The sequence below is a fragment of the Carettochelys insculpta genome, chromosome 12, assembly GCF_033958435.1.
Source record: "Carettochelys insculpta isolate YL-2023 chromosome 12, ASM3395843v1, whole genome shotgun sequence".
In the NCBI taxonomy this organism is placed as follows: Eukaryota; Metazoa; Chordata; order Testudines; family Carettochelyidae; genus Carettochelys; species Carettochelys insculpta.
The window spans coordinates 10,319,352-10,345,155 of NC_134148.1; the positions used below are offsets into that span (position 1 = coordinate 10,319,352).

Consider the following 25,804-nt stretch of genomic DNA (forward strand, 5'->3'; position numbering starts at 1 on the left):
ATTCTGCCTCATCCTTGAGCACTCAAACATGTTGCAACAATGCTGAATCTGACAGGGAAAAAAAAACCCCAAAAGATGCTGTCAACCATTCTGTTTAGAGTGGAAGAGGGAGAAAGATGGTGAGTATCAATTCTATACCACCACTCCCAGACACTGATCTCTGAAACCAAATGTATATAATCTGAAAAGAAACTGGTACTACAGACTTCCCTGTTTATCATCTGCTCTCAATGGCATCTATATCCCAGTTTGCTCAGTTTAGGGGGCTATTGATAGCTGAGGCTGTGTTATGCCCCTTGACAGATTCTGCATCCAAGTTGTTTCTAGCTTTGTCTCCCATAGCCATATTGGCTATGCAAGGCTTCCAACAGAACAAACTAGTACTTCCACCAGAGGAGATGACATAGATGCACTCCAAGGAAGCAGATCTCTAGGGCAAGAATTCACCATATTTATTTAATCACTCACTTCTCTGACCATACTCACAACCAAACCATGTGTAAATGTTTATTCTGTACAACATTGGCTACCTCTATGAAATGAGGATCTGGAATAGACTGGTACTCTTATTTGCATTCAAAAGATATGCTTGCAGATACCCCTACATATGAAAAGATAAAAATTGCTGCAATTAAAGAAATCCACATAATACACATTTGAAAAACCTCTTGTCATTTGTAATGTAGGAATCTAACTTTCATCACAGATACAAAATACATCTCAAAGCAGAGAGCTTTCACACACTGCTTCTATTCTGAAACAGACAAGGATGGGAATAGATATATAATGAGTTTAAAAATAGACTGTTTTACCTGTTCCCAAATGGGTTACTAAAAGCTGCATTCATCTGAGCATATAACAATACCATAAGCAAACATGGTTCAAACATTTACTTACCAATATGTACTGTAACTACTGCAATCCATACACACAGTATGCTGAACTTTCTCCTGCTTTTCTGTTTTCTTATGATTGGATAAAGGAATTTGTGCATCTTCATAATGTTTCTTTGCATGGCCATTCACATATCTTTAAGAAAAAAGAGACCACAAAAAGATTATCAAACTGTTAAACAATAATTTATTGAAAGCCTAGGGCAAACATATACCACTAGCAGTCTTAAAAAAGTAAACCCAAATGCAGCTGTTAACGTGTTAAACATGCAAGTCATCTCTATGAAAAAATGGTGACAAGTATCAGAGAGGTAGCTGTCTTAGTCTGTACCTTTGAGAACAATAAATCCTGAGGCACCTTATAGACTAACAGATATTTTGGAGCGTAAGCTGTCATGGGGAAAGACCCACTTCTGAAGGTAGGGTTATGAATATAAAAACATAAGGGGGCACAATTTTATATTCTTGCCTCAGACGCAAAATTAGCTACTTACAGCTGCTCTCCCCTCTGTCGTTTTTGAATTGCCTTGGGTCACCAAGTTTTCCTGAATTGTCAAAATGGGTCCCTGTCCGGAAAAGGTCAGGAACCGCTGCCCTAAACGGATGAGGCTTAATGGTTATAGTTAAACAATGGGGCTTTGAACAGCCCCTCACCTCCTGCGGACAGGGGGCTGTTCTACCCCACGAGGCCTGATGGGGCGGAGGGTGCTCCAGCCTAGCCAGAGCAGCCCTTGTCCACAGCACGCTCAGCCCAGGAGTGCTGTGCACAAGGATGCTCCAACTCAGCCAAAGCAGCCCTTGTGCTCAGTTTCCTAGCTGAGCTAGAGCAGCTCTCTCCCTCCTTCCACCCCTCCAGTCCATTTAAACAGTTAACTAACTAAACAGGATTTTACATCATTAACTGTGACTGAGGTCAAGTAACAAAGAGCAGTTTAGAAGTCTGCAGAGCCTTACGTATATATAAAAAGCATACCAGATCAACATTTTCACTCGCAAATTCACAAATCTAAGCTCCTATCACAGTAAAAGAAATTTCTCAATTTGGAAAAACAAGAGATGTTTTTATTGTATTGTAATTCTTCTCTCCTTCTCAAATCTAGATGAAGGAACAATGCAGCACGTCAAGTAAAATAAATGTTTTTTATATTTGACATGTTACCTGAACAAAAGATCATGCTGCTTCCCTACATCCTAGAGATTTCCACAACCCAACGATGGTGCTCTCTCATACACTTAATTCCTGGACTGACAGCGATTTTAAGCTCTAACACAAACTGAGTAAAAATTTAATTCAAAGTCTACTAATTGCATATAAAAAATTTATTTTTTACAACTGTAAAAATAAATAGAACAAGCATCATATTAATAAATAAATAAATAAATAAATACAACATTAAAAATAAATAGAACAAGCTATGGATTTCATCCTTTGATCATTCACAGTATGGTGCTGTTTCCTATCTCCCTCCCTCCAAGCTATTAATTTCTAAAATACAAGAAAAATCGTATTTTTGTGCTGAAGCTTTTGGCATGAAAAACAATTAAAGGAGCTGGCATATGCTTACCTCTACAAGAACAGGCAGTTAAACAAAACTGAAAATAGAATTTACTGGGATCTAGCTAAAGAAAAAGTTAAGCTTAATAGTTTTCAAGGATAAAAACCAGGCAGTGCATGTGGTAGACCTAATTTTATAGTCTTTATTTGAATGCTACACCCATCTAGACTAACCTTAGGCACACATATCTCAAAGCACATTTACCAGTATATTTATACCTGGTCTTATCATCTCCACCACGACATTGTTGTTTGCACATATTTCTGTGTAATTAAACATACATCAAAATCAGATCAAAGTACATCTTTAACACATGGTTTTAATATACCTAAATGAAACTTTTATTCCAAGGTACCCTGACCCACATTTAAGATATTTTAAATTTAAACTGGATACAGCACTTGCTTTATCACAGAACAAGCTGCGAGCAAGGGTTTTATTTAGAGAAAACCAAGAATTACTTATTGTTTTTAAATCTTCTACAGCAGAAGCAGCTTTATTTTGGATGAACGTACTGATCAGTCAACGCATTAAACTCCTTTCATAAAGTATTTCAAATATTACACAAGACCATTACATGAAAAAATGCAGTTCCACTCCCACTGTCTTCTGCTTTAAACAATTTCACAGACACACCTTCTTAACAACTACTGCAAAAAAAATATACATTGAATATGTATGAAAAGTAGAGAGAGGTATTCAGCATGCATGTATAAATCATTTAACTGCAATAGCTCCTTTGACACTATATTCTGGTATAGAGGAACAATGAAACAGACATTCAGAGGAGCTTTGGAGAGGAATTGTTTTAAACAGAACAAGAAGTAGAAAGGGAAGATGATGAAAAGATTGTAAAAAGTGGAGCTTAAGTAATTTCCAAATTAGTACATCCTGTACCTACCTTCCACAATGGACACTTGAACAAGTCAGACAAACCCAGGGACTTTTATTGGATCGGCACACTATTAAACAAAAAGAAAGTCAGGTGAACTGGCTGTGTTATTACAGTTGTAGAATCCATCTTGTGAAATGGAACTAGCTCTTCCCTGGCTCCACTTTGACTTTATGGCTATATAAAACATCAAAATAATCACGTACATTAAGCTATAGTACGGACTGCAGGAGAGGGAGCAGATAACAAGGTACATTCGACTTCCTTCATTTTTAATTTCAGGCACATTTATCTACTGTTCATAGTGTAAGCAATCACATTTTTGCTTTCATGAGATCACTATTTGATTTCCAAATACAAGACAAAAACATCACAAATTACAATTCCAAAACCAGTGGTGAACACTTTAAAGCATTTCTTTTGCCTTTTATCACTGCAGTTCTCAGAACTGAAAAAAGCCACACCTATCTAGTTACTGTACTTTAACCATTATTTCATAAAATCTATTTGAGAGAGACTACTTCAGAGGAGTAACAGAGAGGTAGCCCTTGTTAGTCTGTGCTCCAACAAAACAAAGCAGCAGAAATGTAGCACTTCAAAGACTAACTAAATGATTTATTCGGTGATGAGCTTTCGTTGATCTGGGTCTGTCCTGTGAAACCTCATCACTGAATAAATCATTTTGTTAGTCATTAAAGTGCTACATCTCTGCTGCTTTGTTTTACTTCAGAGGAGTTATACAAGAGGGCCTGCCGTTTCCATCAGGAGACCATGGCATAAAACATGACATTTTGAATGCCCATTTCTGTGTGCATGTGCTGCTGTAGGTCTTAACCAGAACATTTTAACGTGTCAGTCATGGGCTGAATCTAAATGGCGGACATAGAAAAGGATTCTGTTTTACGGCACAATCTAGAGCACAGAAGGGAAAGAAAGCTCAGTGTGATGATTAAAAAGGCTGCAGTTCTTAAAGTGCCTTCATACTTATGTTAAGACCTTTACCTATACAACCTGGGTCAGATCCTAGCGAGTGCCCTTTGCTAGGACTGCACACACAACCACTGTAAACTGGGTACACATTTTTCTCTCTCCCCAGCCAGCTGTAATATTAATTGCCCCTTTAAGTCTGTCACTCCTTAAAAGAGCAATGAAAACAGGAGGAGGATCGGGGGAAGTGCCTCAGATTTAGACAACAGGTGGGTAAGTTAGCCAAAGATAACAATCAGCCCAATGTCTGAATGTTTAAAGGAACCTACAATAAGACTCCGCCACAGTGATCTCTTGGAGACCCTGAGTACTAGTGTCTTCACAGGGTGAAAGATTTTACCAGTCCCTTAGAGAGGATTCATTATTTACAGCCACATGTATTTTTCCAGGCTGTTTTAAGAAACAGGCATCAACAGTTTCAAATGGTCTCCACTGACACCCAGAGTACAAAACTCCCCCCATGAACTCCAAGCAAAGAATGTGCATGAGGACACAAGGTTACGTTGCAAGGGAGAAAAGTTTAGTCCCAAAATTTTACCAGCCTTTAAAAGGGACAATGGGCCAAATCAGATATATTTTACAGTACTATTTCAGATTCTGTCCTAGATGTAGAACTGCAAGTAACTGCCTTTTCACTGTTAACAATGTGCTTCATTCTTTGTCCTCAGTCACATTTGAAGATAAAAGTGGACTGGACAGTTTTACTTCTTGAGAATGTTTCATTTTCTGATTCATCATAACCATGGCTTCCCCGGGTTCCACAGGGTGGGGAGTGCCCACGCCGCTGCTTCCTGGGCTCTGAGCTCTGCCCCATCCCCCCATTCACAAAAATCAACATTTGGAAGGGTTCTGAATACAGAACCATCACGAATGTTGAGACCTTACTGTATTCACCTCCCTTAATCATTTTTATTAGACAAGCACAGGAACTGTAGTAGCTCTGTGAGCTTAAACTAAAGTGCCCACTACAGCAGTTACCAACTGTATGGTTCTGCTGTGTTTGAAAAAGATGATGTTAATATCTAAAAGAGGGGAAAATGTCTACCATGAGGCTGCCTCCAATGGTGAGTCATTTGCTATTGTACGGTATCATCAGCTTGTTTGGAAGTGTTGAAACTATACATTCAATGGCACAACAGGGAAGGAAAATGCTGTCTGCTAAAGTGTAATCACAATAAGTGAAACATAACACAGAGAAAGCCATGCTAGTCTTTATACTGTGAAAGCAAAAAAAGCAGTCCAGTAGCACTTTAAAGACTAACAAAATAATTTATTAGGTGATAAGCTTTCATGGGACAGACCCATGAAAGCTCATCACCTAATAAATTATTTTGTTAGTCTTTAAAGTGCTACTGGACTGCTTTTTTGTTTTCATAATAACTGAAACCTGCATACTTAGTTACTTATTTATATAGCACCCAAAGCAATCAAGGACTTTGGGGGAAAAAAAGTGGGCAATGGGCCCTTTCTCAGGAAGCAACAAGCTAACACCCTAGCCACAGACTCATTCCAGTGAATTCCACACTGAAATCCAGTATAGACTTAAGAACATTCAGAAACAGGGTTTAGATTGCCTAGGTTTCTTCCAGTTTCTGCGCGCCACCTCAACGAATAACTCTCATCAAACCTTAGTCATTCTGTTCCATGCAGGCTCACGGGTGCATGCTCACTAAGGGTCCCTGAGCCTTGTGTTTTTTCTTGTACGAGAACTTGTGGATCTCGTAAGCTGTGTGATGGGTTGGATCACAGAGACCCCTTGAGACTGTCACTTGGTGTGCTGATCATAACACTGACCCAACTCGTCTTCGGGGGCTACCCATCTCCCTGTCCTGCTGAGCCAGAAGCTCTGGTCTCCCCCAGCAAGGGCACAGCAGAGTAACACAAATTGATGGCAGCTCAGTTGTGGCAGGGCGCACTTACAGGCACCTGACAGCACTCAGAGATACAGCTCCAAACAGGACCAACAGCCCAAATAAATCCATCTTACTCTGTATGAAAGTTTTACACAGAGAAAGCTCATAAAGTTGACTCTGTTCATGAAAGAGCTATGTTCTCCCGCAGGTAATATATAACAAACAAAAAGTATAAAAAAAGTAGGATTTAAGTGACTGCAAGTGAAAATAGATTAAAGTAAGTTACTAGGCTAAAATAAACTCATCAGCTAAGCCTAATGTTCTAAGATAAATTGTTACAAAACATAATTCCTCATCCTACTCCTTATTTCAGGTAAAATTCTTCAAGATAGAGCTGATCTTTTCTCTGACTCTGGCCTAACAGCTTCTCTGCTCATTAGCATTCTTTGTTTCCAACTCTCTGAATCTACCCACTTGTGGAAGGGAGAGGGTTGTGAAGCCAGCTGAAGACAACCATTGTTTGCTGACCCTCAGACAGAATTTCCCGGTGGTGGGAACCCTTTATTCCATTCCTTATGCTCCCCTCTCCCTCGCTGTCCTCCTCCAGCCTCCCATAGAAGAGTACAAAATTCAAGATGAATTCCAGTACCTGGTGACATGATCATCTATTTTTGCAGAAGCAACCACAGTTTGAGTTCACAGGAAAAACAAAAACAACAAGAAGTCCTGTGGCACCTTACAGACTAACAGATATTTTGGAGCATAAGCTAATAAATTATTTTGTTAGTCTTTAAAGTGCTACTGGACTGCTTTTTTGATTTCATACTATATAAACTAGCATGGCTATCTCTCTGTTACTATTCATATACAAGAATGATACATGCACATAAATAGAATGAACACATTCAGCAAATTACAAGAGGTTGCATGCTGCATTTTGCACAAAGTATATTTGATTTATTTTTGAATATGAATATTCATACATCCATAAAAAATTGGGGCACAGAATCACAATATATTAATTCACACAGTTCTCCAGTATATTCAAATGAAGAAAGAACACCATACACAAAAGACCCTATTCTTTTACAGAGGCCTTCACTATAGAAAACTTCAATGTATGTGCTGCATACAAAGCCCCAAATTAATAGTTTGGGGGCCGGGGGGCAGATTAATCTTTGTGGCACACTCCTCATCAGTACCCAGCCCAGGGTGAAGACGGTGATGATTCAACAAGCAGACCAAACTCAGTGATGAATCCTGGACACGTAAAACTTTAGGCACACTGTGCCTATGCTAAGAATAGGTCTGTGTTTTTTTTGTTTGTTTGTTTTTTAAAAAAGAATCCACTGCATTAACTCAGACACATATACCCAAAGAAAAAAGGAGCAGAAAGAGCCAGAGACAAACAGGAAACAGCCCTTATGAAGTGTCAAGTTGAAAAATCTCTGTGTGATGGAGCACCCATGGGAGCATTTGGCGTTTATTAAGGGTATGTGATGAATTCTAACTGGTTGCCTTGCAAATCACCACAAACAGAAATAACTTTAGGCCATGACTACCACAGACTTTACTTCATAACCTTCATGTGAGAAAACAACTCCTTAACAATGGGATAAAGATAAAGAAAAAGCCACAAAAACACTGGCATAACAAGAGCACCACTCCAAGATGTATAGGAAATTCAGTCAGTGATTTGTGAGTCTACAATCTGTTTGAATAGGTATCAAGATTAAGATTGTTGAGCTGTTTCCAATATCTGTGCCTGCATACTTTACGTAACAGCTTAGGACTTATTCATACAGGTAAATTTACCAGCATTACTACAGATGTATAATTATACTGCAATGGTTATGCTAATGTAACTCCCCATATGGACACTTGCCATTAGTGGAAATATACTATTTACTTGGCAAAACAGCAGCCTGTTTGCAGTCTGACTTATTTCTATATAAGCGAAAGAAAAAAAAAGGCACTGTACTGCACTTTCAGGAAAAGTTGCATGGCGAAAATAATGTTACAAATATATGGAAACACAATGAGATTTACTTGCTTTCACTTCCCCTATTTTTTACATCATACTGTTTAATAGTGAGTCACTGCTCTGTTTTGCTAAGAAAAATGTCCTTACTTCATCCTTCTGAGAAGCTTGTGTGCTCTGGCACATGAGACTGGAAACACGGCAAGACAAGCTGGTCACACTCTAACAGTAGCCCTTGAAAGGATAAAGGGTAGCAGCTCACAGGGGAAAATGCAAAATAGCTGTACTGTGTGATGTATGACGTGTCATAGGAAAGACTAATCAAGCCTATGAAACCAGGCCAAGATACTCCCTTACTATCAATTCTACACAGACTTGAGGAGGTAAAGAGCAAGAAGAGAAGGCTGCAAACCAAAAGGCTGGGAAATGATTATACTGGGGGGAAAACAAAACAAAACTAAGGTTGTAACATACAAATTTTAAGTTTTCAATCAATTTCATTTTGATGGAAATTTGCTGTCAAACAGAACTTCGCACTTATGCACAGCCTTCTATCTAAGGAGGTTAGAACATAGTACACTATACTTTTCTCAGAAACAGGTCAAGTGACTTGGGCAAGGTTACACTACAAGTAGCAGGTAGAGCTGTGATTGAAATCCAGGGCTGTTAACCTTTTTCCTTCTTTAATCTGCCTGTCTGTACAGTGACAGATAGACCATATGAACTACTGGTCATTAAAGTCCTTAATGGAGCAGGCACTGGTGACCCTGGAGTCCTGCTTCTTGAACCTTGTACCAGCGGACACCTCTGCTCACATACACTGTTGAAAACATCGCACTTCTGCTCCTGAAGTCAAAGGTGATTGCACTTTTGCTACGATGGCTAAACCATGCAACATTTATTATCCTCTAACTCAGGGAGAAGAAATCAGGAATAGTGGGTGAGCCACGTGAATGGTCTTCCTTGACCTCTATGGGCCTCAGAAAGCTACAGGCTATGGGGGCCCACCTGTGGCCCCTCAGCCCCCATGTGGTCCTCCTTCCCACATCTCTCACACAAGGAAGCCCCACACACGTTTTTCCACCTCCTTCAGAGCACTTTTGGACCCTGAGAAGGAGAGGAAGGCGCAGGGACAGAGCAAGAATCAGGAGATTCACAGTGCTCCAAAAGAGATGGGAAAAAAGGGAAGTGTAGAAAGCGTGAGGGCCTAGCGCCCCAGTACGCAAGAGACATGGGCAGACGCAGGTGGAGCCCAAATGGGCTGGGCTACAGGTTGTCCCCCACTGCTATAACCCATCTCATCTCTTTCCTTCCAGCTTCAGTGCCTTTCAGCTCTCCTCTCCCTAGATGGATTTTAGGGCATCTGTTAATGGCACGTTATCTTTCTCTCCCAATTTCTCTCATTTTAGTCTTCATTCATTACTGTTCTTAACTGGGTTCATGATTACCTTCCAAAGTACTTACAGCACCCTGGGAGCTTTATATATAAATACTGCTACTTGTTCTGGATTATATTAATCCCAATTAATATTTCATTAACTCATATGCTGTCATAGTTCTCCCCAACTGGCACTTTAGAAAGGAGTGTGCACCTACAAAAATGGAACTCTCTCAGATGAACAGAGTCCCTACAAGTATACCTGCTGAAATGAGTACCAATATTTACACTCACGATAATGTCCAATGCACAGCCTGGATGCAAGCATCAATATACACAGAAGTGTCCCCAAAGCACCCCTAATTAAAACACCCGAATTACTTGTTTTTTTACTAAATATATATCTTAAAATGAGTATCTGTGCTGAATTTAACAATCTAGATGCTATCTGGATGCCGGTTGAGCAACTGTACTGAAAGCTGTTTTGTATGAAGAAGAGAAACGGGAAAGTGTTATGAGGAAATTTTCAATGATGGGAAGAAATCAGTCACAAACCCCACCCTAAACAACTTGATTGGGACTTGGCAAGCTAAACATTATGAGCAGCTTTAAAAATGTAGGGGCAAAAGTTATTTTCTAGGTCTCATGCAACAGATTGATGTCGCAATATATTTCAGTTATAAACACAATGTGAATGTTCATAGGTCTGCCTGCCCAGACCCAGCTGGAGAAAGCAGGCCTAAACTAAAGTACAATCATATGTTGCTTATAGAGAGTTCCTAATCTGCAAAAGTAATCCAGCATCAATATTTACGTAAAACTCAAAGAGGAAGAGAATTGGGAGAACGTTACAATTTAAGATAACTTGGTAATCCCTGGTATAAACTAAATCAGATGAAAAAGAAAAAAGGAAGCAAGAGTGATTTACTTATTTCTGACCCATCAAGAAAGAGATTCGGTTTGGTGTTTTCCTTTTATTTTCCCTGCTTATTACTTGTTTCAGAAATTCAGACTCATCTTCCTGTTGTTACTGTTAGACCCTCTGGACAACCAATTAACTGGCAAGATGGTAGGCAACCTGGAGCCTGCAGGCTACCCATCGGTGTTTATTTGTGTGCCACAAGACATTTTGCAATGTGCAGGGTTGCCAGATTCTGTCCGTTTCCACCTGCACAGTTTTTTTTCCCCCCCTCTACCAGTATTACTGAAGTGACTCGCACATAAAACAAGGGCATATGAAGTGAGGTGCATACTGATTACACACAGTATTGGCTGTGAGAGGTGTGAGTTCCCTCTGCTTCCAATCAAAGCGCTGCTATGATTCAGTAGGCACACCTCACAAATTCTAGGTACACAAGCACAGTTAGAGAAACAACCTTATCGTGGGAGACCATCTTGGGTATGACAATCTTGCAGCCCACTGAGATGGGGGCGACTCATGCTGCCCACTCACTAGCCTAGGCTGCCCATCATTGCAGAACGATATCACAGACACTATTTAAGGTGTTAGTCCTGCATAAGCATGATTACAGAGGGGTCCCCATGCCTTTATGGAACCTTCCATGTGCACCTAAAGCAGGGATTCCCAAAATATGGGTCAGGACCCAAATATGGGTTATCATTAGATTTTCTATGGGTCACCAGCTGGGCAGCTCTGAACTGCATGTGGCTCTTCAAGGAGCCATTTGCAACTGCTGCCGCCACTCACTCCCCCGGCATCCAGTCCCTGGCCCTGCAACACTGAAAGGGAACTCAATTTAAATCATTTAATGGTCATCAGGAGGGATCTGGCCATTAAATCAATTAAACTGAGTCCCATTTCAATGCAGCAGGGCAGGGAAACACCCACGCTGCAAGTAGGGGAAGAGAATAGGAGGGCACAGGGGACCACATGGAGGAGGCGGAAGTGGCCTGTCTAAGGAGTAGCAAGGAACAGTAGTGGCACTTGTGTGAGGTAGGTGTGGGGGCGTTCTGGGGCTGCCAGAGGTTAAGCTTGGGGATGGGGGGGCATTTTGGGGCTTCAAGGGGTTTACACCTGGGGGTTGGGGCAGGGCAAATCAAGATTTATAGAAGTATTTTTCCCAGAGAAGAACCTCCCCCACCCGGTTTTGAATTGCCTTGGGTCACCGAGCGTTATTGAATTGTCAAAATGGGTCACTGTCTCAAAAAGGTTGGGAACCGCTGATCTGAAGTACGCCATATTATCAATGCCCCAATGGGGCTCTGCATGGGCATGAGTTGAGCCTTCCCTGTGCTCCCTCTGCAGGATCATGGTTAAAGTGAAACCTAACTGATGGGAAGAGATTTTTGAACAGACTATATAAGTGTTTAGTTAACACACATTAGCTGGGGAAAGGAGAAGAAAGGAAAGTTAATGTTTCAACCAGCCAAGGAGTATTCTTCCCACTGAACTAGTTTCTCAGAGACTAGCAATAGCTGTACAAACATGAATTAACTGTCCTTTTAATGGCACAAGCTCTCACATGACAAACAGATGCACAAGAAGAAACTGTTCTTTGTGTCAAGTCTTTGACTGGGAGAGCTCCCTTAGAATTAGACTGCATATGGGGTTCTCAGATTTACAGCCACCCTCCTGCCATCAAAATAAACCTGTCCAAAAAAGTCAGTCTCTGCCATCTGCTTTAAGCAAACCAATGATGAAGTTGGCAATAGAGCTCAGGCCACATTCTGTTTTCCTATTCTCACTACACTCATGTACATATAACATTTATACAGACATTAACTCACAACAGTATATTTGTAGTATGCAGTACCTAATATTTGCTACTTGTCACTGCAAGTAAAAGCCATGCTTGATCTCATACAAGAACTTTTCCGGCTGGCATAAGTCAATTGATTTGGAAACATCAAACTGAGGACAGAACTGCTCAACAACTGCTGAAAAAGAATTCAACAACATGACAGAAAATAAACACTCATTATCCTAAAACAAGGTAATTAAATTGCCAGCTTTGAAGCATGCTCATCAGAGAGCAACAGATTATTTTCTGCAGTTCACAATTCTCAATTCCTAAATTCAGGCCCATACGTAGGAATTTCGGAGCGAGAGGGGTGCTTTTTTTTTTTTTTTTGTAACTATGGACCACTTCCCACCATAACAGGCCCTTCTCTGCCCACCACTCCACTCTCTAGCTAGTCCTACTCTTTTCTGCCCACCCCACACTCTTCAGTTGGCTCCAACCCACTGCTCCCACTCCAGCTGGCCCTGCCCTTCTCTGCCCACTCCCTTCTCTGCCCACCCCCAGCTTTCCAGCCGGCCCTGCCACCCACACTCTCCCCAGTGAGCCTAGGGTGGCGAAGGGATTACCAGGGACGGGGATAAGCAACAGCAGCAGCCACAGGGGACTGCCTCCACTCCACTTTACCCTCCCACACTCACCACACGGTACTCTGACACTGCCTCCTGGCACACTGAACTCTACTTTTCTGCAGACATATGGGAGGTCTCCAACTGCCCACAGCCAAGTGGGGCACAGCTGATCAGGAGGCAGCGGCAGAGTGCCACTTGGTGAGTGGTGGGAGGTGTGGAAGCATGGAAGGGGAGGGGCACCCCAATGGTGGGTGCAAACACACCCCTCTCACACCTCTTGTGTACAGGCCTTCAGTTACACTCCACTGTGCTGGCTGGAGAGCTGATGCCTACATAATCATATGGTCACTAAAGAAACCTGGTAATGGAAAGATGCAGCAAAATCCATATTCGTTTGTGTTCTTTAAACAGATACAGACAAGCTGACACTCAGGTAGGAAAAAAACCTGTAATCAGCCTGTATCTCTAACTTACACTAAACAGAGGTGCTAGCTCCTGAGGAAGTAGTTTAACAAAGAATATAGAACCAGGCCAAACAAAAATTAGACACTGCAAAAAAGTAGGATAGGCAGTCAATTTTGTTTTTGTTTGTTGGTTTTGGTCAGCAATTATGGAGGAGGGGGGGAAAGGTCACAAGCATCACTAACATTGCACGAGGATTCTTCTTTAGTAATAGCAGCAGTAAGTTTAGATTTTGGTTTAGAGATGTCACCTTTTTAAACAATCTCTACACAGTATGGTAAGACTTGGCAGGCTATTTTAAAATCAAAAAATTTCAGTAAGGCTACTTTTTGAACTCCCACACCAACAAAACATTATCATCCCTAGCTTAAATTTACAATGCTACACGTTCCATCAGAAACATTTTCCGAGCATTAATCTAGCAAATTATATCACACATGATTTTACTTCTAAATCTGTTATTTAATCCCAGCTTCTGTCACACTTTGAATAGTCACAGAAAGTTTAATTCATAAAAGTGTAAACATTTAAATGTACACTCATCCCTCGCTGTATGAGTGCAATTGGTTCCTAACTTTTGCTCGCAGGCAAAAACTCGTAAGAGGGACACTAAATTCCTATTAAGATATGTGTAACAGTCTCTGATTGGTTCCAAGCGTTCAGAGTGGCAGCAGACGGTGCTGCTTTTGAAAGGTAAATGAGCCTGGCGTCGTGGGGGCGGGGGTTAAAGGCTGGGGGGCAGTTTGGAGACATGAGTGGGAGGGAGACTTAAAAGATGGCCGGTTGGCTTGGGCAAGGTGTGCAGGCAGGGTTCAAGCTGCTGCAGATTGGGTCTGTGAGGCCAGTGGAGTTAGGCTGCAGCAGTTCAGCCGCGTGGTGGCAGCGAGGGATTTAAGTTGCAACGGTTTGGGTGCGCAGCAGCCTGCGGGGGATTTAAGTTGCAGCAGTTCAGGCATGTGAGGGCCAGCAGGGGGGTTTAAGTTGCCACGGTTCAGGCGTGTGGGGGCCGGCAGGGGGTTCAAGTTGCCGTGGTTCGGGTATCAGTGGCGGGGGGAGGTGTTAGGATTCAGCAGTTTGGGTGCGCGGGGGTCGGCAGGGGGTTTAAATTGCCATGGTTCATGTGCGCAGGGGTCAGCAGGGGATTTAAGTTGCCTCAATTTGGGTGTGCAGGGGCCAGCAAGGGGGTTAGGTTTTGGCAGTTTGGGTCTGTGGGGCGGGGGGTTTAGGTTGCGGCGGGCTGGAGCCACGGGGATGGGCTAAATCTCGTATTCGCAGGGGGAGTTCACTTGTCCAGTGAACAAAAGGTCAGTAAATGTGTCCCTCCTTTAAGCGAGTACTTGTAAATAAAGTACTCATTTAATAAGGGATGAGTGTAATCTTAATTTTTGAAAAAATACATACATACAAATACATGTAATTTTTTTTAGAAATTGAAGACTTGGCATGAAGACAAATATTAGAGAATACAGTCACACACACCTAACAAAGACTTTACACTAAGACAAAAACAAAACACAAATCAGACTAATTTCAGAGACAGGCTAAGGAAAAACAAAACAGACCACATTGCCATTCTCAAGATCCTACGTATCTCGGAAAGGACAATCCTCTGAATCCCCAGTACTCTGTGAGGTCACAATGTATTCAGAGGAGATTCTAACAACCTATGTATTGCGGGCCACCCACTCATTCTCTTTGCCCAGACACAAAGGAAGCAACCAAAAAATTCTGAGTGAACAAGATATAAGAAGAGTTTCAAGAATCCACCTGACTACCAACTGAAAGCAGAAAAGTGAGACTTTATCTATACTTACAAGTTTAATGCACTATTGCCGCAGTGCTTTAATGCAGGAGTGTGGTCGCTGCTTTAACACAGCACTGGGAGAAAGTTCTAACCACCTCCACACATGGAGTAACTAACTGAGCTTGGAGACTGTTTATAATGGTACTTTACAGTACTGTTAACTTGCTGCACTGGAAGTGTGTGGCAGTTCCCCCCCACCCCCACACACAGAGTGAGAAAATTACAGTACAATAAAGTGATATTGTAGACAAGATCCATGCCTACACTACAGACTTTATAGCAGGACATCTGTATCATTGTTAGTCTCCTGTTCAGCCCCTCTGAGCCCACCCCAACAAGCAGCAGGAGACACTCTCCTGCCAACACAACACTGTCCAAACTGGCACTTTTGTTAATGCAACTTGCATTGGTCAGGGGGTGTTTTTTCAAACCTCTTACAGGGCTCCCTCTAACACTTTCCATTCTTGCATGGGTTGAAATTTCTTGTGTGTGACACCAATATTGAGGTCATGTGCAGGTGTGCACCATCAATACTGACAAAAAAAATCTAGAAATAATATATATTTGAACAGTTTATAGATATGGATGAAAAATATTAAACAAGGGATTATTCACAAGGGCCGTTTCTACACAGGGGTAAATACATGGCCCAAAATATGCTAATGAGGCATGGATGCAAATTCCCCATGCCTCATTAGCATACGGTCACGTGATTTGGAGCCCGGAAGACCGTTCTTCCAGACTCCAAAACGCTGTGTAGAAGCGCAGCCCTGGAGGAGCTTCCAGAAGAACATCCTTCTTCTGGAGGCCCCTTCTTCCTGAAAATTTTTGGGAAGAAGGGGCCTCCAGAAGAACTTCCTTCCGGAAGACCCCCCGGGGCCGTACCTCTAAATGACATTTTGGAGTCTGGAAGAACGTTCTTCCGGGCTCCAAATCAAGTGACCGTATGCTAATGAGGCATGGGGAATTTGCATCTGTGCCTCATTAGCATATTTCGGGCCATGTATTACCATGCCACTTTCAAACAAAGTGGCCTGTGTAGAAACGGCCAAGGAGAAATGCTTAAGTTGTTTATTTAAAAAAAAATCAAATAAAAATGAAATCAACACTGCCTTTGGAGTTCATGTATTATCATCCTTTCAAAAAAACCAAGCTAGTAAACACATCAGAATAGGGTGCACTGACCACAGCCATCTAAATTAAAGGACATGACCATTAAGTAAAAGCATAAAAATATACACCAGATATCTACCACACTCCAAAATATTCTATTAAAAGAATCCTTCCCTCCCTCTTACCTTAAGCTGTTAACACCTATATAAACTTTTTTGAACTTTAATCATGCAAATGGCATGGGCTAGACTGGGTTGTTCAACACGTGGCTTGCGGGCCAGAATCCGGCCGGTGAAGTCTTTTTATCTGGCCCAGTGAGCCAGCAACAGTGCCATTTTTAAAAGGCAGCTAGGCATCTTCAAGCCGCTGCCTCCTCCTGCTCCTGTACCGCATGGCAGGGGCAGCTTCCCTCCCCCCATGCAGCCTGCTTCCTCCTCTGCCTCTACCCACAGACCAGGAGGGTGTCCTGGGTTTTAACCCTGCACCAGAAACCGTAGGATGCTGTGCTAAGAGTGAGAGTCCAGAAGGGAGTCATGACACACATACACACCCCTTAAAAAAAAAAAACACCCTCCCTATCCCCACTACACTAATGCCAGCACACAACCAACGCAGTATTTCCTCCACCTAACTTATGCAGTCTGCTCCACAACCCAAACCAGGGCAGGAGGAGGGAGCTGAGTTTCTCACATCAGGCAGCTGCAATAATCTAAGTTGTCTCTTTTTCTCCTCTCTCTACTGCCACAGCTCATATGGGAGATGAGACATCCCAAACTCCCCTTCCCACTGACAACGGCCCCCAATGCCCCCAGCCACACACTCCTCCTGTCTATCCTGCTCCTCATGTCCTGCCTCTGCTTTGTCCCCAACAGGGGCCTGCTGCTTTACTGAGTGAGAAGTGCTCCTCCCCCAGCCAGGCAGCTTTCCGTAACCCAGCTCTGAGCCCCTGGATGGGACTCATTAAGCAGATGGGTGGCCACGCTGCTACACAACTTATAGGGAATTTTGCCCCAACTGAAAAGTTCTAGTGCAGACAAAGCCTAAGTATCCAGGTTTGTCATTAGCCATCTAAGGCTGAGATTCTGACATCTGATCTTCCCAAGCAAACACATAAACCTGCACAGAATCCCAGTGATGTAACTATGTCTCAGCCCAGGCACAAGTGTCAGTCTGTGCAGATCTAATGTAGGTGCAGGACCTGAGAGTACTTAGATGCTTTTCAGGAAAGATAAATCAGTACCAATTTTTAATATTTTAGAAAGATTAGTCACCTTCTGTGGAACCACCTTATTTAGGTCTACCCTACCCACATTTGTCATAGAAACCAATGTTGACATTCAGAAATGAACAACAGCAAAGTTGCCAATATGCGTTCACACTTGCCCCCTCTGTTGACAGAGCATGTTCACATTGTGAGCTCACTCATCGACAGTGGGAGCAATGTATAGTGGGTATGTATGCCACAGTGCCTGGCAACACCATCTGTCATAAGGTATTGTGGGACTGCAGAACAGACCATGGCGCATCTTGGGATCAAGCCAAACATTCCACCAGGCAATGCTTTGTTCAGTGGCTTCTGGCGTCCCCTGCCATTCTTTGCTATGCACTCTGGAACCTGCAGCAAGAAAAAACAGATTCTGTACTTCTGTCATATGCTCTTTTCATGCTCATGAGAATCTCAGACACGGCTGCAGAGATCATCTTGAAATTACTGATGGAGGAAGAAGACTCAGAGGAGCCTGACAGTTGCCGTGATATAGCGTGTAGCAACCTGTCTTTGTACTGGGCAGTCCCAGAGCTCCCATGCAGGGTAGGTCAGCACTTTTAGACTAGGGGAACCAGCCAGCACCCAGCACCGATTGGTGGAATTTCATCATCATGTGGGTGTGGGAGAAGGACCAGTAGCTACAGAACTATAGGAAACCTAAAGGAACTTTCCTGAAACTGTGTGCTCAGCTGACACGCAACCCACAGTGCAAGAACACAAAATTGAGAGCTGCCCTCCTGGTCGATAATTGTGTGGCGATAGCTGTGTGGAAGTTGTCAACTTCCGACCACTAAAAGTAGGTTATAAATCAGTTTGTAGTGTGAAAGTTTACTGCTGGTGCTGTATTGCTGCAAGTGTGCAGGGCAATAAATCACATTCTGACACAGAGGACTGACTGTGGGAAATGTGCATGACATAGCGGCTGGCTTTCTGGACATGGGATTTACCAACCGTCTGTGTGTTGCAGGAGGAGGGGGTGGCAATAGATGGCACACAAATTCCATTCTTAGTGCCAGCCCCACCTTGCCACCGAGAACATCAACAGGAAGGGATATTTCTTGATAGTGCTGCAGGTGGTTGTGGACACCAAGGATATTTCACAGACATCACAGAGTGGTTTGGAAAGGTGAATGACAGTGGCCTGTACAGAAAGATTCTGGCAAGCACTTTCTAGACCACAAGGTTATGGTGGAGGACGTGGAAATGTCCATTGTGATCCTCAGAGATGTAGCTTACACCTTGCAGCCCTAACTCATTAAACCATACACAGGGCACCTGGACAGCAGTAAGGAGCATTTTAACAGGCTGTGCTGGTGCCACATGGTGACTGAACACATATTTGGAAGATTAAAGGCAAGATGGGGGTGTCTCTAGGGCTGGCTAGACCTCACAGAGGACAGTATTCCCAATGAGGGGCACTGAAATAAACCTCTGTTAGGGATGCTTCCAGGCTGCACCCACACACACAATTTGACACATAGCCAGCAACATGCATTTAAAGCTTGCACCTGGAATTGCACTGACTGGTCTGTGAGACAGCTGAACAGTAAATAAAGGCACTGTACAATTATAAAAATTACTCTTTATTCATTAGAAAACAATGCAACAAAGCACCCCGACAACTGGTAAGGAAGGTGCTAGCAAAAGGTTACACCTCACAAATGTGTATAGGTCTGGGTATCATAAGTAAAGTTGGGAGAGCATAGTGGAGTGTATGGGAAAATCAAGACTCCCAGAAAGTAAAAAGGAATGTGAGGTTATGGGCAGAAGGCGGTTGCTGAACACAGAATTTTGAATCTACCTTGGGGGGTGAGGGGGAGATTAATCATGCTGGCTCACTCTGCTGCTTGACAAAAAATTAGAGAATCTCTGTCTGCTCCTTCATAACCCTGATCATGCGTTCTCCAACCTGCTGGGTGAAGGCCTGACTTTCCTTGTGGTTCTACAGCCCCCTTTCCAATTGTAATTATGGTGACCAAAGGAGCAGGCATGGCTGGCAGTTGTGCAAACAGACAAAAGAAATTCCAGTCAGGACTAGAAAATTCCCTTTGCAGGAACATAGCTCTAATCATGACACACTTCTCCACAGGTGGGTATCACCCTGGCAGATGTTTCCCTGCACAGGGTAAGCAAGGAAATCAGGGTACAACTTCTCCAGATTTGTGGTATTCACCCTGATCCCATATGCAGTTCATCTATGTTCGCTTTGGTTCCAGAGCACATGATTGATGAACGGTACAGGACAGGGTCCTGCAATGTGGGAGATGACAAAGCTGCACTGCCATGGAATCCATAGCAGAAAATTTTCACGTGCAGCTCCAGAAGTTTTAATAGCCTTTCGCTGTGGGATTCCATTAAGATCACAGTGAACATCAACAAGGAAAAGTGCAGCTCACAGAAACACAGCCACCCTTCCATTTTTCCATGGCCTCAGCTCTTCACTCCACAAGCCACAGCCCTTTGTCTCCATCCCGTTTCCTGGCCCCCAAAAAACAGTTGCTCAGACTGGCTGTGTTTGTCAGCAGTGGAGAACATTCTCAACAACCTTGGAGGGAAACCTCTGGTCCTTGCCTACATCTACTTTTCAGCCTCTGGGTTAAATCCTGTGTACTGCCTCCATGCCCTCTGAAATATCCACAGGGCTTCTTGGCACTGGATGTAGAGTCACCACCAAGGATAGTGCCCAGCTCCTTATAAAAAGAGCAGGCTGCACAGGCACAGAGCATGTGGTTTTGTAAGGTTGCCCCTGTCTGGTGTACCTCATCCATTGCATTAAATGCTTCATCCACCGTGTGGCTGAAACCAGACAGTTGTTGTTCTCTCCAATAAACCCATACAAAAAAGCTATTAAGCAGGACACCTGATTTAAATTTGCAGAGCTAGCAATGGGGGAGGGAAGGGTAGCTGGTCACCTGGCTGCAGGGCAACAGAGTTCAAACTGTTGATCAGTTCGACTTATTAGGAATTGTGGGCCACCTCCCGGAGACCAGAAACAAAAGCAAAACACCCCAAAGTGTCTACAGTGCATATTTGTTGACAACAAAGGGAGGAGAAAAAACAAAAGTCTCTTGTGGAGCCGTAAGATTTTTGTCTATAAAAATGGAAGCTTTCCTGACAAAAGTCATGTTGCAGTGTGAACACTCAAGCAATTTTGATTGTATACTGTAGACAAAGCCTTACATAGGCTACCTACTGGTATTTGACTAAAGCCAAATGGGTGGCAACAAAAATTTAAGACAAATTTAACAATCATATTTCTGTATCGAAGGGGTAGCCGTGTTAGTCTGGATCTGTAACAGCAACGAAGGGTCCTGTGGCACCTTATAGACTAACAGAAAAGTTTTGAGCATGAGCTTTCGTGAGCACAGACTCACTTAATCAGATGATGGTCTTGGAAATCTGCAGGGCCAGGTATAAATAAGCCAGAGCATTTCTGGAAATCCATATACATGTATTCCTCACTACCATGTTCTTGTCCCAGAAAGCTCCCTGACATAGAAGCACATCTAGTGTCCAAACAATAGCATCTCTTTAAAGGCCATCTCTTCCAGTAACGTAGGTAAAAATCTGTTTCATACTTTGTGGTGCAATATGATTTTGTTGAGCAGACTGATGGGGTGCAAACAAACTTGACAGAGAACTAATTTCAAAAATACACCGAGTAAATACAATTTTAAATTAGTAACCATCAGAGGGGTAGCCATGTTAGTCCATATCCGCAAAAACGAGCAGTCTGACAAAGTGGGCCTTTGCCCACAAAAATATTATGCTCCAATAAATCTGTTAGTCTATAAGGTGCCACAGGACTTCTCATTTTATTTGAGATTAATGTAACACAACAAGATGCAATCTAATTATTTGAAAACATAAGGTCCTCTTTTGTAAATTAGAAAGGGAATCAAAATCAACCTGATTACATTAAGAGGAGTTGCCACATTAAATATAAGAGTTCCAGTCTCAGTGCAAAAGGCTGGGCCCCCAGGACTGGAGCTGCCAATGGGGGTCCATGCCCCTGCCGGTTCCCAGCCCCATGGTTGCTGGGATTACCCTGACAGGTCCCTGGGCTGGAGCTGCCGGTGGGGCTCTGCACCCCAGCCAGCTCCCAGTCCCAGGATGCTGGGGTTCCCCCGGCCCCAGCCAGGTCCCTGGGGCTGGAGCTGGAGCTGCCAGTAGGGCTCTGTGCACTGGCCAGTTCCTAGCCCCAGGAATCCTGGCTGGGGTTTTCCCAACTGAGTCGGTCTCTGGGAGAGGATCTGCCAGCAGGGCTCCATGCGTTGTCTGGCTCCAAGCCCCATAGCTGCCAGGTATCCCTCACCACCCCAAAGCTGGCAGGTATCCCATACCACAAAAAAGGCCGCATGTGAGCCTGTGTGTGAGAGAGGGGGAGAGAGAGAGTTTTCATCAGGAGGTAGGAGTGTCCTATTGTGAGCTATGAAATAGAGCACAGGTTGAACCTCTCTAACCCCAACTCTTTCGTACAGCAACATCTGCAATCTGGCATGATTTTAGTTAGCTGGATGACAATTTATCACAGGTGTGGCCAAGTTTCCCGTGGTCCTGTACGCTTTGTTTACAGCCATGAGTACTAGCTCTCAGTGTTTGGTACTGCTATGTAGTTCTAATTTGCCCATAAATGTCTTCTAAGAGCTTAGTAAGCAGTAGAAGTTGGTAATGCTGCTAGACAACACTGACCTCCCGTGGTTCAGCAAATTCTCTTGTCTAGCACCAGTCAGGTACCCAGAGTGCTGGATTAAAGAGGTTCAACCTGTAGTACTGACGGGGATAGACAAGAAAGGTGGGCTGTGCTGAGAAGGTTAAAGACTGTACATATGTACTTTTACAATTTATTTACCTTGGCACTGCTTACTACAGTATAAGATTGAAATGCCAAAAAACACAGTGTGGCAGGATGCTGCTACCCTCCCAAATGAATAGAGAGCAGTGTAAATGTTTTATGTAAGGAAAAACATAACCAGCAGTAAGTCAGGTCCAATAAACACCTACTCCAAAAAATTGCCCCACAAGCATTGATAGCATTAGGGCTCTGATATACAAATAAAAGCTTTAGTGACATTTTGCAAGACAGCAAGGTTATCAATGCCATTTTGTGAAGTTATTTAAACTGAGTAGAAAAAAAATCCCAAATGCTGAAATATGAATTCCACTCCAATCATATTTCAGTAAGCCAAAGTTGTTTACTCAAGCTCATTCATTCTCTCTACTTTTTAAAATCCAACTGGCATCTGTGAACAGCAAAATATGGCAACGTCTACACAAGAGACTTTTCCCAGAAAAACTGGGCTTTTGTAGGAAAAACCTGAGGTGCATCTACATGAAAAATATGCTTTTTTGACAGATTGTTGATATAACCCAGCACATCCACTGGCAGAGTTATACCTCTGTCCAATCAGGTAAAACGCCTCTCTCAACAGTGTTCTGTTGAGAAAACAGCTGTGCACACGCTCCGGATATGATAAAAGCAGCCCTTTTATCAACAGACAGGGCTTCCAGTCCCTCAGGCAGCCCTGCTGGCTGAGCTTCCAGTCAACCATTCTGTCCAGAGAGGGCTGGGCAGTATGGCTTCTCTCTGTTGACAGAGCGGCTTGCTCTTTCAATCTGCTTTTATGTATAGATGTGATCTGTCGATAGACGTTTGGCTGGGAAATCCCTTCTGACAGTAACTTCTGTTTACAGAGGCTTCTCGTGTAGACGTAGCCTGTATGGCTCTGAGCAAATGTGACCTACAGCTTCTACTCCAGTATAAGCTAACAAGCACAGGTAACAAGCTCCAAGCAAATATATTTAACGTTTGCAGGAAATAACATTCTACAGCCAAAGAAATCCTTCAATACTTAATAAAGCTAATCATCTTTATTATCTTAAAAAGCAAGTTTTCAACCAATAGTAATCTAAAGTATTGAAGGTTTTAAGCATACTTGGAAGTGCAACAATTTCCCCTTACAAGTACCGAGTACTTAAGGAGAGACATTCCTTCCTGTCACGAGTTTTTCTAGAGAAAAATGTTGCCATTTCATACTACACACTGTATTAATTTGTCTTCTCTGTGCCAAAAAAAGTTGTCAAGACCCTCCAGGCTTCCACAGGTCTAATTGGAAATGTGCTGTGATAGGCAAGATATGGCTAATTACAGCTGCATGAGTCTATGAAAAGTTGATGGGAAAATACCACATCTGAGCTGTAGACAATGCTTTTCGTAACTATAGGATTTGCACCAGAGTGCTGAGACTGGCATGTCATAAATTTAACTGGTTTTGGCTCGGACGGTTGTCAAAGTTCCAAGCCCAACAGAAATTGCAAAAAATAAAATGCATGGAAATATTTAGTTTTAATTGGAAGTAGCAGAAATCTGCAAACAATACTTCATGTACTAGGACTGATTAGAAAGGATTTTCAGTATGTTTCTGCACAATTTCTGCCATGCCTAATGATTTCTCTCATCTCTTCCTTTCTTGTTCTTTCTCAAAGCCAAGTGACCCTTTGCTCTAAGCAATTTAAAAATATTTAACAGACTGGTGGGTCTTTCACAATGCATTGTGTGTTGCCCATTTATTTACACTGCAAATTTCACAAAGGAAGTACTGTAACATGCTGCCTTTTGTGTCTCATCCTGCAGAGAGCACACTATCAGACTTCAAAGAGTAATTTGGAGGAATGGATTGCTGCATTTTAAAGGGTGAAAACTTCACTCTCTGGTGTCTGAACTGTACTGCCATATTATTTTTGCTGATTAAAATTCAAGGTTTTGTTAAGAAATAGGCACAGGCCCATATTTGATTTGGAGCAGAAGACTTCAGGTAAGATGACTGTTCATGAATACTGCCTTTTATTACTGCCACAGTTCACCATCATCAAGAGATCTCCAAAGGAATCTTAACTATTAGCTTCAAAGGGAGCTGTTTTAGACCAACATACCTCTTCAGCCTGGTGCACACCTTCTGCTCTGTCTCTGATAATGCATTTGTCACATTTCAACTGTACAGTACAGATTGTATTATTATACTGCACTTCTCCTTAAAATGCTTTGAGATGCCTCCACATTATACAATGAAGCTGTCATTGCTATCAAGAGACTGTTTTAGGAAATAAAAAAGTACTCAATCTGTGTGTATCAGTCAATCTGACGTTTAGAGGGCCCTCAGTTCCAAGAAGTGCTACCCTAAGTCAAAACAAAAAGCAGTCAAGTAGCACTTTAAAGACTAGCAAAATGGTTTTTAGGTGAGCTTTCGTGGGACAGACCCACTTCTTCAGACCATAGCCAGACCAGGACAGACTCAATATTTAAGGCACAGAGAACCAAAAACAGGAAGCAAGGAGGACAAATCAGAAAAAGATAATCAAGGTGAGCAAATCAGAGAGTGGAGGGGTGGGGGGGTAGGTCAAGAATTAGATTGAGCCAAGTATGCAGACAAGCCCCGATAGTGACTGAGAAAGTTCCCATCACGATTTAAACCATGTGTTAATGTGCCGAATTTGAATATAAAAGCCAGCTCAGATGTTTCTCTTTCCAAAACCGTGTGATAATTCCTTTTCAGTAACACACATACCTTGAGGTCATTGACAGAATGCCCCATTCCATTAAAATGTTGACTAACTGGTTTGTGGATCTGGAGTGTTTTGATGTCTGTTTTGTGCCCACTGACCCGTTGTCTAAGGGAGTTAGAAGTTTCTCCAATATACAAAGCATCTGGGCATTGTTGGCACATGATGGCATATATGATGTTAGTAGAGGAGCATGAGAAAGTGCCCGTGATTCTGTGAGTAACCTGGTTAGGTCCAGTGATGGTATTTCCAGAGAAGATATGTGGACAAAGCTGGCAGCGGGCTTTGTTGCAGAGAAGGGTTCCAGGACTGGTGTTCCTGGGGTATAGACTGTGGCTTAACATGGTTTAAATCGTGATGGGTACTTTCTGAGTCACTATAGGGGCTTGTCTGCATACTTGGCTCAATCTAATTCTTGACCTACCCCCCCACCCCTCCACTCTCTGATTTGTCCTCCTTGCTTCCTGTTTTTGGTTCTCTGTGCCTTAAATATTGAGTCTGTTCTGGCCTGGCTATGGTCTGAAGAAGTGGGTCTGTCCCACGAAAGCTCACCTAATAAACCATTTTGCTAGTCTTTAAAGTGCTACTTGACTGCTTTTTGTTGTGATAGTGTATAGACTAGCACGGCTTCCTCTTTGTTACTATCCTAAGTCACTTTTTATATTAAGGAACCACTCTCAAAGGTATTCCAGAATGTTTTGGTATCTGTAGATCATATGGCATCCAC

The 25,804-nt window shown here is 42.7% G+C and overlaps 1 protein-coding gene across 4 annotated transcripts in view; it reads right to left on the minus strand.

Annotated features, from left to right (window-relative positions):
* USP3 (ubiquitin specific peptidase 3) overlaps positions 1-25,804 on the minus strand; it is a 107,804-nt gene that overhangs the window by 75,895 nt on the left and 6,105 nt on the right. Inside the window, exons 1-4 of one of the 4 annotated variants that reach the window (XM_075007024.1) lie at positions 17,767-17,831; positions 3,351-3,411; positions 2,668-2,712; positions 898-1,029 (exon numbers count right to left, since the gene is read on the minus strand). In XM_075007024.1, coding sequence (XP_074863125.1) covers positions 898-1,029; positions 2,668-2,712; positions 3,351-3,411; positions 17,767-17,776 — 248 coding nt within the window. In that variant the 5' untranslated portion in view covers positions 17,777-17,831. Of the gene's footprint in view, positions 1-897; positions 1,030-2,667; positions 2,713-3,350; positions 3,412-17,766; positions 17,842-25,804 lie in introns of those variants that run through there. The other 3 variants (XM_075007022.1, XM_075007025.1, XM_075007023.1) reach the window with 3 other exon arrangements.